At 32.5% G+C, this 12,257-nt stretch overlaps 1 protein-coding gene across 8 annotated transcripts in view; it reads left to right on the forward strand.

The window, feature by feature from the left end:
- Positions 1-12,257, forward strand: part of KANSL1L (KAT8 regulatory NSL complex subunit 1 like) — a 120,469-nt gene that overhangs the window by 51,775 nt on the left and 56,437 nt on the right. For all 8 annotated transcript variants that reach the window (XM_045559510.1, XM_045559518.1, XM_045559516.1 and 5 more), the window contains exons 4-5: positions 2,046-2,243; positions 5,944-6,065. In XM_045559510.1, the coding sequence (XP_045415466.1) occupies positions 2,046-2,243; positions 5,944-6,065 (320 nt within the window). The remainder of the gene's footprint in view (positions 1-2,045; positions 2,244-5,943; positions 6,066-12,257) is intronic.

Consider the following 12,257-nt stretch of genomic DNA (forward strand, 5'->3'; position numbering starts at 1 on the left):
CTGTTATCCATGTTGTTTTATCTATCATTTGACTATTCTTTTACTAATTTTTTAAGAACAGAAACTAACTCTCTGTCCACAAAGGATTTAGTCTTTATCCCTTTCCTCTGTTCTTGCTATACTGGATCATCATGGGCCACTCTTCTTACACTATGAGAGTTTTCCAAGGTGATAGTTTATGGGAAAAAGTAGATTATGAAGTTGACTATGAATGTCGCCCTGATTGAATTTTAAAAATATCATTCTTTATTGAGCTAACTACAGCAGGCTGCCTACTTATAAATAGGTAGTATTCAAAATGTTTAGAAATTGAGCTTTGAAATTCAGAATAGACTTTTCCATAGAAGCAAAATTATAAGTATGGGTTATGAAATCAAGCTAATCTACAGCATAGCGGCCCATAATATAAACTGTAATTAAACCAAAGATAATTGCAATTAAATTGATATGGTAAAAACTTGTGTTTCTTTTGCATGCAGGTGCTTGTGAAAAACCTAGTGTGAGACTTATAGAAATTTTGAATGGATACTTTCAAGAGCCTTGAAGATTGATGACACTATATCTATCATATCTAATTTAATTTTTAAAATACCAACTGAAACAAGACTTCTTTTAAATATGTTTCTTCAGATTTTTTGACAGCAATATTTGTACATTCTAAGAAAACAGTCATTGAGATCAACAATTGGATCCCCTTTGGAAAAGTCAGCAAACTAGCACTATTTTAAATGTAAAAAACAATAGTGCATTTACTGCTTTTACCAAAAATATGTGTTTAACACAATAACTGAATATGTCCACTCTAAAGTTACATGTTCTATAAATTATATAGTATAAACTAAAACTTATGTATAGCACACTATCATCTATAGGCAGTTTCCATCTAATAAATATGACTTATATACAATATAGGCTGGCCTACAGCAGTCATTTAATTTGTTCTATTCTTGAAATAGTGTACACTAATATTAATATTTTAATCTATTTTTCATTATAAGAATATAATATTTTAGCCTCATTAGGAGTTTTATACTTTTCCAATTAGCCTATAGGAGTTTATTAGAATTTTGCAAATATATATATATTACTATATTCTTTTGGGGGGAAGGCTGTTGAAAAGGATAAGAAGGGAAGAAATTTTATGATGAGAACTGACTATGAAACCATTAAGATCAAGTCTTTGCATTCCTTTTTTTTCTTTCTCTCCTGTCTCCATTGCCTCTGAGGAACCTAAGGTTCAGAACAGTTGGAGTGAGGAAGCTGAGGAATATAGGAGAAAGCTAAGCAAACAAGTTGAAAAATAAGTATGTGTATGAGTAGGAAGCAGGGACTACAGAGGCAACTGGTTCCCTACTAATTCTTTACATTACATTCCCTCAGTTCCTTACATTTCAGAAAATATCCCATCAAAGTTTAAAGCTTGTGTCTTTATTATTAGCACAGCTACCCTATAGGTAGCAGGAACTTTGATTGGCCTAGATAGTACTTTTTCTCAGTGGGGCACTCCTGCCCCTGGATACTGGTTGGCAGCAACAGGGGCAGGGCTCCTTAGGGTACTCTGAAAGGAGTTAGTATAGAGTTAGATTATTGTATGGATATTTGTAAATTTGGTATTTTAATTTATAAAATTGAGAGTGCTGAAATACAAAACTCAAATAGAAATGCTGGTGACCAAAATACTAGAAGATTCTATTAGGAAATATTCTGGATTTCAGTCTGAAATCTCCCTATTCTGAGTATAATGAGCCTTTAATTTTATTTTAAATGTGTCTTGCTTTTAATACTAATAATTAAAACCAACTAGAAAAAAACTTGCATATATGTTAAGACAATATTTTATAAGCCCAATACATCAGCCATACATGTTATTTTACCAGTAAATATTTTCAATCAGCCAATTCTTTATAGAATTAAACTGGACTTTCAAGTTTATGTTTTCTGATTTTCAAGGGATAATAAGCATAATTTCAAGTGCCTTGTAGCATCAAAGGTAATTTAGTAATCAATTTGTTTTTGTTTCAACTCTCTCATTGCTGTTTGTCTAGGGAATAGTGATCCTAGAAGAATGTCAGCTTCCAAAAGACATTTTGAAAAAACAAATACAATTTGCAGACCAAGCAGCTTCGTTAAACACTACAGGGAATCCTCAGGTTCCCCAAGAGTGTCAAGATCCTTTACCAGAACAAGATTTTGAAATGTCACCAAGCAGCCCTACTTTACTTCTTCGAAACATAGAAAAACAGGTAAAGTCAGAGTAGGGTGTCAGTGATATGAAATGACTTTTCATTGGTTTTATAAACTATTCAAATAAACATCATTATATGTGTGTCTGCCTGGAATATGGGTTATTGAAGTTGGCCATTTGACATTAAATGCAATTAAAATATTTGGTATGTGACCGGTCTTTATTATAATATTGATTAATTAAAATTATATAAATATATAAAGTATTGGTACATAGCCATAGGGTGATAATCATTTACACTAGGGTTGGAAAATCTTTTTTATAACAAAATTGTCTATCATTGGACTTTTTTCAAGGGGAAAGAACAGTGGTAACAACTAATAAATCTGAATGGTTGTTTGACTAGTTTATTGATTGGGATTTTAGTAAAGGATAATATTGGAGTATGGGTTTTGTCATAAAAAATGATTATGTAAATGGAAAGTCAAAGAAGCCTATAACAATTACTCTGCTTCCAAAGCCTTCCCTGGGATCTAAATCCTACTGTGGATAACTCCTCAAGTTTAATTATTCTGGCCTATTTATCTTATATCTATCCTTTGAAATCAAACAACTTATTTTTATTTAGATCTTGGTGGCTTATGAACAAACCTAGCTTTCTAGGAGTTTGTTATTGTGACTAGGCTGAGTCTGTCAGAGCATAGCCATTCTTGACCATACCTGCATGATTACATTGTTCCTCTAGGAAATGATATTCATGCCTGCCTGCATCTGATTTTCCTGGATTTTTTTAAATACCAGGAAATAAATACAGGTTGCTGTCTTATTCCTGGTAAATCAAAATATGATGTAATTTCGTCCACTACATATTTATTAATTACAATTGCCTAGAGTTTTCCTTAATTGGAATATGTAATCAAAACACCTTTATGAATATTTTGTAATTCAGAAAGTTATTTGGTAATCATCTGATGTTAAATTGTAATGTACTTTACTATATAAGTGATGTTTTGAATTAGTGTTTGTTATGTTCTCATATTCTCACTTCCTTCTTTCTTTTCCCTCCCATCATCTCATAGGATCAATCCTCTTTCAGTTTAACCCTAGATGTTTCACAGTGCAGGGTAATTTATTTGCTTATTCTGTCAAATCTACTTTCTTTACCTATAGATCACTACTTATTCATTGGAAAATATAAGCTGATTAAACTAATTCTTCATACAGTACAATTAATTCTAGAGGGATTTTCATTTCCAAAAGAGATTCCTTGTACCTTTTTCTTTCTCCTTGGTAAACCCAGTTTTTTTGGTTAGACTTGAGATAATTTAAGAACTATCTAATTTGTGGAGCCCAGTGAAAAGTGAAATTGCTGAGCCCTTTGTTAAAAACAATTATTAAGAATTTAAAGACAGTGACAGCAGAGCACTAAGTAAGCCTAGGACCATTCTGAGTGCAGCCTTATGCGCAGGTTGCACACCAGTGAAGCTGGCCCTGGTTAGCATTTTAGGTCTCATTGCTGATGGGAGTGTCAGAGGCTTTGGTAGTGTAGGGAAGGAACAGGAGTTGTGAGAGCAACAATAATGGGTCGACATAGGGAGAGTAGAAGAAAAATATGCAGAAAGGGGCAGCAGCAATGACTTGTAGAGGTTATTAATAAATTACCTACAAATAGGTCATTTGCTCTTGAGATGTGGTGATACTACTTTTATAGGCCAATTTTTAGAAACTTAAGTTGTTTTCAGATACTTGTTGAGGAAGGCAGTCTAGAAGTGAGTTAAGTGGTAAGGGTGGCAAGCCCATTATTGCACAGAGTTGTCTTAAGATAATCTATTGATACATAACTGTTCACAGATAATTCTTTGACTTTATTAAAGTAGTTTTGTTGGAGTTGGAAGTTAAAATATAAAGGCACTATTAAGTTGTAGGCTGATAACATGTTTAAAAAATAACCTATTGATTCATAGTATTAATACATGCTTGCATTGTTAGATAATGTATTTTGCTCACAAATTGAAAAGTATCTTATTTTTAGTATTTTAGTTGATTTAAAATAAATTTCACTGCTGGTATATTTACTTTAGAAACCTTGTTAAGTATTTTGACTTAAAATTGATTGGTTTTGGTTTTCAGAGTTTAAATTATGCTTCCCTTAATTTTACTTTTATTTGAATTTTTACTGTGAATTTCCTATCCCACGTATAGACTCAAGTATATGAGATTTTACTGGGCCACTGTAGGCTAGTTTATTAGGGTAAAGCTAGGGGTTGTAATGGTGTCCTTCTGGGCCAATTATTCAAAAATACCTGACCAGCGACCTCAAGTGGCTTAAAAGATTTTAGATGTTTTTGGAGATGGAACAAAGAGAAGAGAGTTTCAGTGTTTCACACTAGAAAATATGAGATACTTCATAAATTTAATTGTAAAATTAAACTAAGGAACACTTACTAAATGGATAAAGAATCTGTGTGTATTGATAATCTTGAAAATGAGCTTTAATCTAAAAAAATCTGAGTAATAATTTTTAAAATGAAGTCATTAGGTGCATATAATCTCTCAAGAAAATAAATGGTGAAAACATTTCAGGATCTTTCTCATGAAAGACTTTTTGAAGGAATAAAATATCAGACTTAATAAGTTTCATACAAATGAAGTTTCAAAATAATTATTTCGTATACCCCTTTATTTTAGAATATCTTGCAGTCAATGAAAATGGTGAAATAGGTCTATACATATTTTTAAAAGATAGTCACTATACTAAGTGAGAAAACCAGGTTTTAGAAATTGTTGTGGCATGATTTAATTAAAAGTGTGTGTGTGTTATACATCCACTCATGCTCACATATACTCATGCTCACATATACTCAGAAAACTAGAGGGAGAAATATATACCAAAATATTGGCAATGTTTTTTTCTTTGAAGCATGATTACAGTTGACTTTCTTTTAATCTTTTAAACTTCTGTATATTTTCTAGTTTTTCTACAGTGAACATGGATTACATGTATAATGAGAATAGTTGTCATTCTTTTGTAGAAATGTACTATTTCCATTTATGTGGACTTTATTACATTTATTATTGTTTTGAGAATAATTTAATATTTATTGCATATATTTAAGTTTGGGATAACAGTCAATGAAATCTTAAGTGCCAAAAAAACCCTGATATTTTTGAATTAGGAAAACTATTGAGAAACAGTGTAGTGCTAGATTTAGACCTGGATTTGAATCCTACCTCCAGTTATAACCAACTTTATAACCCTTGCTCAAACTACTTAATCTTTCTTGCTTTGCTATAATTTACTAATCTGTAAATGGTAATAATAATAGTGATATCAGAAGCTCTAATGTTATCTACTTTGTGGGTTAGTTGTACAGAGTAGAAATACTCTCTGTTTGGTGCCTGGTATAGTGCCTAGCACATAGTAGGCACTTAATACATTATAGCTATGATTTTTTAATTATTAAATTGGCTGCCTCAAGGAAAATATTGGGTTCCAATGTTTTAGGTGATGAGATGAATAGATGAAGGAACTATAATAAAAAAGGATATGGAAAAGGATGGGAACTTAAAATGTAGATTTGTTTATAATAAGTGGAAAAATCAGTTGTATAAATCATCTTTGTAGGCTCAAATATGTACTGAAATAAAAACATTTACATGTTTCATGAGAAGTTAAACACTTAATAAGTACTATAGGTCTGAGAGTTAACCCACATTTCTTGCTTAGCAGTAGTAAAAAGTTGACTGTTTCCTTGCAGAGTGCACAGTTGACTGAGATCATCAACAGTTTGATTGCCCCTCTCAACTTGTCCCCAACTTCATCACCCCTCTCCTCCAAATCCTGTAGACAAAAATGTCTGGCTAATGGCATTTCCAGGAGGTAGGTATCAATGGGATAGTTTTCCTTCTAAATTTGGCTTTGTATTATTTTGTTTTGATCTTTTATGTATTATACTATTTTTTTGTTCTATGTTAAGGAGTGCTAGAGTACAGTCAATAGACCAGGGGTAAATTTTTAGATAATATCAAACTTATATAATTAAAGTAACTATAAACATAGAAATGAAGGAGAAATCTTTCCAGAATGTTTTATAATGTTTCTAAAAAAGAATAACAGTGATAACATTTGCTATAGAAATACTGCCTTATTTACCATACTTTCCATTTTGTATCTTTTGTATTCTTGAACTCCATGCTGTCCTTACAATGCATTTTGAGAGAAAGTGACCTTAGATATAGTTTGGGAACAGAAGATTGGTAGATATCAACCAATAAAATTCAGCGTAAGGGCCCATGGTGGCTCACATGTATAATCCCAGCACTTTGGGAGGCGGAAGCAGGAGGATTGCCTGAAGCCAGGAGTTCAAGACGAGCCTGGGCAACAGAGCAAGACTCAATCTTTACAAAAAATAAAAATAAATTATCCAACTGTGGTGTTGTACACTTGTAGTCCTAGCTACTGGGGAGCCTGAGGCAGGAAGATTGCTTGAGCCCAGGAGTTCGAGGTTACAGTGAGCTGTGCTAGCACCACCACACTACAGCCTGGATGACTGAGCAAGACTCCATCTCTGACCAAAAAATACATATATATATATATGTGTATATGTGTGTGTATGTGTGTGTGTGTATAAATAAATAAATTATCCAGCTTAAATTTTAATGAGTCATTTTGGGCCTTAGCTTTTATAAGGTACCTTTTTTCTTAGTATAATTAATAAGATAACTCTTATAATCATTAACAATTTATCTTATATGTATCAGCAAAAATATATATTTTATTAATCCAGATTCATTTTTGGGAACAGCATTTGTTTTACTTTATTTTGCTTACTTTTCTCTTTGAACTTTTCTTTCTGAAGATCCAATTAGAAGACATACTAATAGAATATCATTTTATGTGTGCATTGTCTAATTTTTTTTTCAGATAAAATTATAATGTTGGCTTCTTTTGTTTAATAACCATAGAGGACTAAGTGTAATTTTGTATTGGGAAATATTTATATGAATAATTATATTATTTTTTTTAAAAAAAACTTTGTAATATAGCATAAAAGGAAATTTTATACCATGGTGAAACTTAATGCTAAGTAGCCATCACATTCTTTATGAGATTAGTGGATATAAACCAAGTCTTAAAATAAAAATACTGCTGGGTGTGGTGGCTCACGCCTGTAGTCCCAGGTGCTCCAGAGGTTGAGGCAGGAGGATTGCTGGAGCCCATGAGTTTGAGGCTGCAGCGAGCTGAGATCATACCGCTGCACTCCAGCCTGGGTGACCCTGACCAAAAAAAAAAAAAATGCTGTTATTTGATTTTTACTTCTAATTTGTTATTTTGAAAGTTTAATTTTAATACTTTTACAGTTTTATTTGTGCTGGGTCATTTATTCATTGTTTTATTATGGTAACAGTTCTATTAGTTTTGCTTCTTTTTTTATTGACTTTATATTCATTCCTTTTATCATTGATGATTCAGTTTGAAAGTAAAGATGTTGTATAGGGCAACTATGATATCCTCATTTATAAGAACATATCCTGATTAGGAAAGTCATAATGTAGGTGAATGAATTTTAAGTTGAGCCATAAAACACCATCAAATTGGTATCTGAGCATTGTGATTTGGGGCTAAACTTATATTAAATAACATGTTGCTTACCTAATTAGGCCGTACACTATTACACACACACACACACACACACACACACACACACGTGCGCGCGCGCGTGTGTGTGTATTTTCTTGTTAATGTATTGGCTTTTGTATTTCTGGTCATTCATTCACAGAGCATTGATTGAATAATTATTTGTTGTATGGCATATAGTCAAAGTCCTAGAGATACAAATATGAAGAAGACAAAGTCTCTGGTTGTAAATAATTCACAGTCTGGTAGGTGAAACATGTAACTATTTTTAAAATATTATGTAATAATAATGAATTGTATACAGTTGCTTGAATACTTGTTTTTAATAGCTGTCATCATTGAAAAAGATACCTCATAAAGATATGTAGGTCCAAATGAAACAAATATATAATTGGCTATTTTAACTAAAGCATATTTTTTCAATCATGTCTGCTAATAAATCAAAGGTTTTTGTTGAAATCAGCTAGTAATTGCCATTTTTCCTGATGTCAATTAGTTGTTCCTACAAACTAACTGAAAGGTTTGCTTTTGAAAGTTTTTAACAGGCTCAAAAACTACAAAAATTCTTTGATAGATTTAAAAACAAATAGAAATTTTGTTCTTCAGGTTTTTGAAGTGTGATGATATGCGTTTTCTTTAATGACATTATTTTTGGCAACAATGAACTCTTTTCAAAATATAATACTTTTTACATAATGTGTTTTCTAAAAATCATTTATTTTTACATTTGTTGTCAAATTATCATATTTCTCTTGAAGAAAATATTGTACTTCTTTTCTAACATTTGCTAGGTAATGTAATACAGGAACTTTTTATCAAAGAGAAAATGACCAAGTTTAGAACATTTGAGTTTTTGTTTAAAATACATAATTCGGCCAGGTGGGGTGGTTCACGCCTATAATTTCAGCATTTTGGGAGGCCATGGCAGGAAGATCCCTGAGACCAGGAGTTCGAGACTGGCCTGGGCAATGTAGTAAGATCCTGCCTCTACAAAGAAAAAATAAAACATAACTTATCTTTAATAACTCCTCATAAGTGCATTGAAACCAGATAATCAGCAAGCTATTGTATAAAACAAAAGTTTTGGGGGGATACCCCTGATCTTATTAAAATGTATTGTAAAAATTCTATTTATGATTGTATTTACTATAATTTATAAATCTATTTAACCAAGAACATAGAAACTAGAATAGTTACAGATAAAAGAGTAATAACACGGAAGGAAAAGTAGCAAATTTTGAAGAGAATGTGGTCTGTTGTGTCAGATGCCACAGAGAGTTACTGAAAAATATCTATTGGTTTTGTCAGTTATGAGTTGAGACCTTAGCAACAGCAGTTCAATGGCATAACAGAGAAAGAGGCAAAAGTGGCTTACTAAGGGAATTGGAGATGAAGTAGAGAGAGAGAGGCAAGATTACACACCAAGGCCACTGACTATAAAAGCTATAATACAATGGGCATACAAGGTCAAAGAAAGTATTTTTTTTAAGATGGAAGAAATTTAAACATCTTTATTAAAATAAAGGCAAGGGAAGGAGGTACTGGTGGGGAATGTAGAAATACTTTATCACAACATTATGGAGGAATCTTATGATGGGAGAAAATACACTTGTTCTTTAAGAATGGCATTAAATAGATTAAGATGGTTATTTATGCAGTTGTTTATAAAGTGATTATAGCCTAGTTAAGAGTGCTAAAATGAGCTTGAGGAGTTAGGTGAAGGTTTGGATAGATACTCACAAGTAAAACATTTTCCCTTCCCCTTTCCTCTTTTCCCCTTCCTCCCCACTCCCTTCTTTTTATCTGTAGCATGAGCAGCCCGCCCCTGGAGAAAGGTGTTAGTAGTTTTTAAGCAGTTTTTTTTTTAAATCCGTTAATTATAAATATGCTGAGTGTGAAAAGTACTTAATTGATGCTTGTAAAACTAGTTAAGAATTTAATTTTAAAGCATTCTCTAACTGAATTTTTTATAAAATAAAGAAATGCATAGCAGTGAATTTCTATAAATTCAACAGATTGTTTAATATTACTCATATTTGAGAATATTACCATAGATTTTTTGAATTAATTGGAGATAAAATTATATTGCATTATATAAAATAGCTTTGATTTAAGGATATCTACATTGAAGCAATGTGAAATTTATCTATAATGAGCCTTCTGACCTTGGGAATAAAATATCAAATGAAACCTCATTTTATTTGTTATATCTTGCTATTTTCCAATATTTTTGTAATTTTTTTCTTCACATAGTTATATATATGAAGAAAACATCTTTGAGATTCAAAGCTTTTCAGAAGTAAGGGCTTAGTCTATTTAATGTTATTCAGACTTGACATTTAACCATAAAGCACTTTCTGAAAATGTCCCTGTTAAGCATATAAATACTATTAATTTTCTGTATTTATATAAGTGGGAAGGTTAGAAAATTTATTAAGAATTTTTTTAATTGTGTAAAACATACATAACATAAAATTTACCATTTTAACCATTTTTTTTTTTTTTGAGACAGAGTCTCACTCTGTTGCCCAGGCTAGAGTGCCATGGTGTCAGCCTAGCTCACAGCAACCTCAAACTCCCGGGCTCAAGCAATCCTTCTGCCTCAGCCTCCCAAGTAGCTGGGACTACAGGCATGCACCACCATGCCCAGCTACTTTTTTCTATATATATTTTTATTGTCCAGCTAATTTCTTTCTATTTTTAGTAGAGACAGGGTCTCACTGTTGCTCAGGCTGATCTTGAACTCCTGACCTTGAGCAATCCTCCTGCCTCGGCCTCCCAGAGTGCTAGGATTACAGGCGTGAACCACCGCGCCCAGCCCATTTTAACTATTTTTAAATGTAAATTCAGTGGCATTAAGTATGTTTACCTTGTTGTGCAATCATCACTACCATCCATCTTCAGAACTTTTTTCATCTTCTCAAACTGAAACTCTGTACCCACTAAACTATATTATTTATTACATTGCCAAGCCAAAAGCTAAGAGAAAGCAAGAACTCAGAAAGTAAACAAAGCACAGCAATCTACTTTTGTTTGATGCCAACTTCAGACAAAATCAAATTGAGGTTTTTATAGCTTTGTGGGGAAAGAAAGAGAGAAATCAAAGCCAAACTCAGTAAAATCAAGCTGTAGAAAGTTTTAATAGATTGTGGGATAAGAGGAAGGGTAATCAAAGCTCTTTATCATGATAGGGAAATGAAATAAAATTCTCCCCATATTTATTATTAATAGCAGAAACCATCCTCTGTCACAGGCTATGCCATCACAGTAAAGATAAATTAGAAGTAAAACTGTTTCCCTTCCCTCACCACTAGGGCACCCTGGGGAGATTTGCCTTGGGGCTGAGCAGAGCAGAAGATAAAAGAAAGCCTATCTTTGAGACAGGTACTTTTACATGGATTTGACTCCAAATTTGCATCAGTTAGTGGTCCAAAGGATCCTTAGTTTTAAATGGTTCTGGAATGGCAGAAACAAATGCATATTTTCGCTGGAGGAAAGGCACCTTCTTTTTTATACCTGGGAAATCCTCATGAATAATTTTTCAAGGGCAGTGATTAGCACACAGTCAAGTATAATCAAACATGTGAGGTGAAAGAGTAAGAAGAGTATGAACAAGCTGAAAACAACAGACAGCAAAAAAAGGGCATAAGTCTTTTAGATATTAGAATTATCAAACTCTAAATTAAAATGGTGCTTATTCTGATTATAGAAATAAAAGATAGGCTTATGATATCAGGCGGGAAGAAATTACATAAAGTGGTGTAGGCACATTTCGAAAAGGATCAAATGAGACTTCTGAAAAATACTGAAATAACTAAGTAAGTGGGTTTCTCAGCCAACTGATCACAGTCAAAGAGAGAATGTGTGACACAGAAGATAGATTAGAAGAAAAGTTCCAAACTATATCAAAAGAGACAAAACAATGGAAAATACAGAAGAGTCATTTAAAAATATGGAGAATATAGTGAGAAGATCTAATATAATATTTAATCAAGACTTGGGAGAAGAGATAAAGAATGGAGCAGAAGCAATATTTGAAGAAGTGCTGGCTGAAAAATTACCTGAACTGATGAAAGACACCAAATTCAGGAAGCCAAACAGAGATTTCAGGTCAGGAGAACTAAAAAGAAATCTACCTCTAAACAAACGTAGAGGACATTTGAAAAAACAAAGACAAATTGAACATGGAAAAGCAACAAGAGGTGGGGGAAAGACATTATCTTAACTGGAGTCATAGACTGGCAGCTGACTTCTCCACAGTAACAATAAGAGCCAGAGTACAATGGAATGGTATTTTCAGTGTGCTGAGAGAAAATAACTTAACTTAGAAATTATACACAGAGAAAACATCTTTGAAGTCTAAATGCAAAATACAAATGTTTTAGAACAAGCCAAAACTGAGAGAATAGACTAGTAGACTCTGATTTATGATAA

The sequence above is a fragment of the Lemur catta genome, chromosome 8 (assembly GCF_020740605.2).
Source record: "Lemur catta isolate mLemCat1 chromosome 8, mLemCat1.pri, whole genome shotgun sequence".
NCBI classification, from domain to species: domain Eukaryota; kingdom Metazoa; phylum Chordata; class Mammalia; order Primates; family Lemuridae; genus Lemur; species Lemur catta.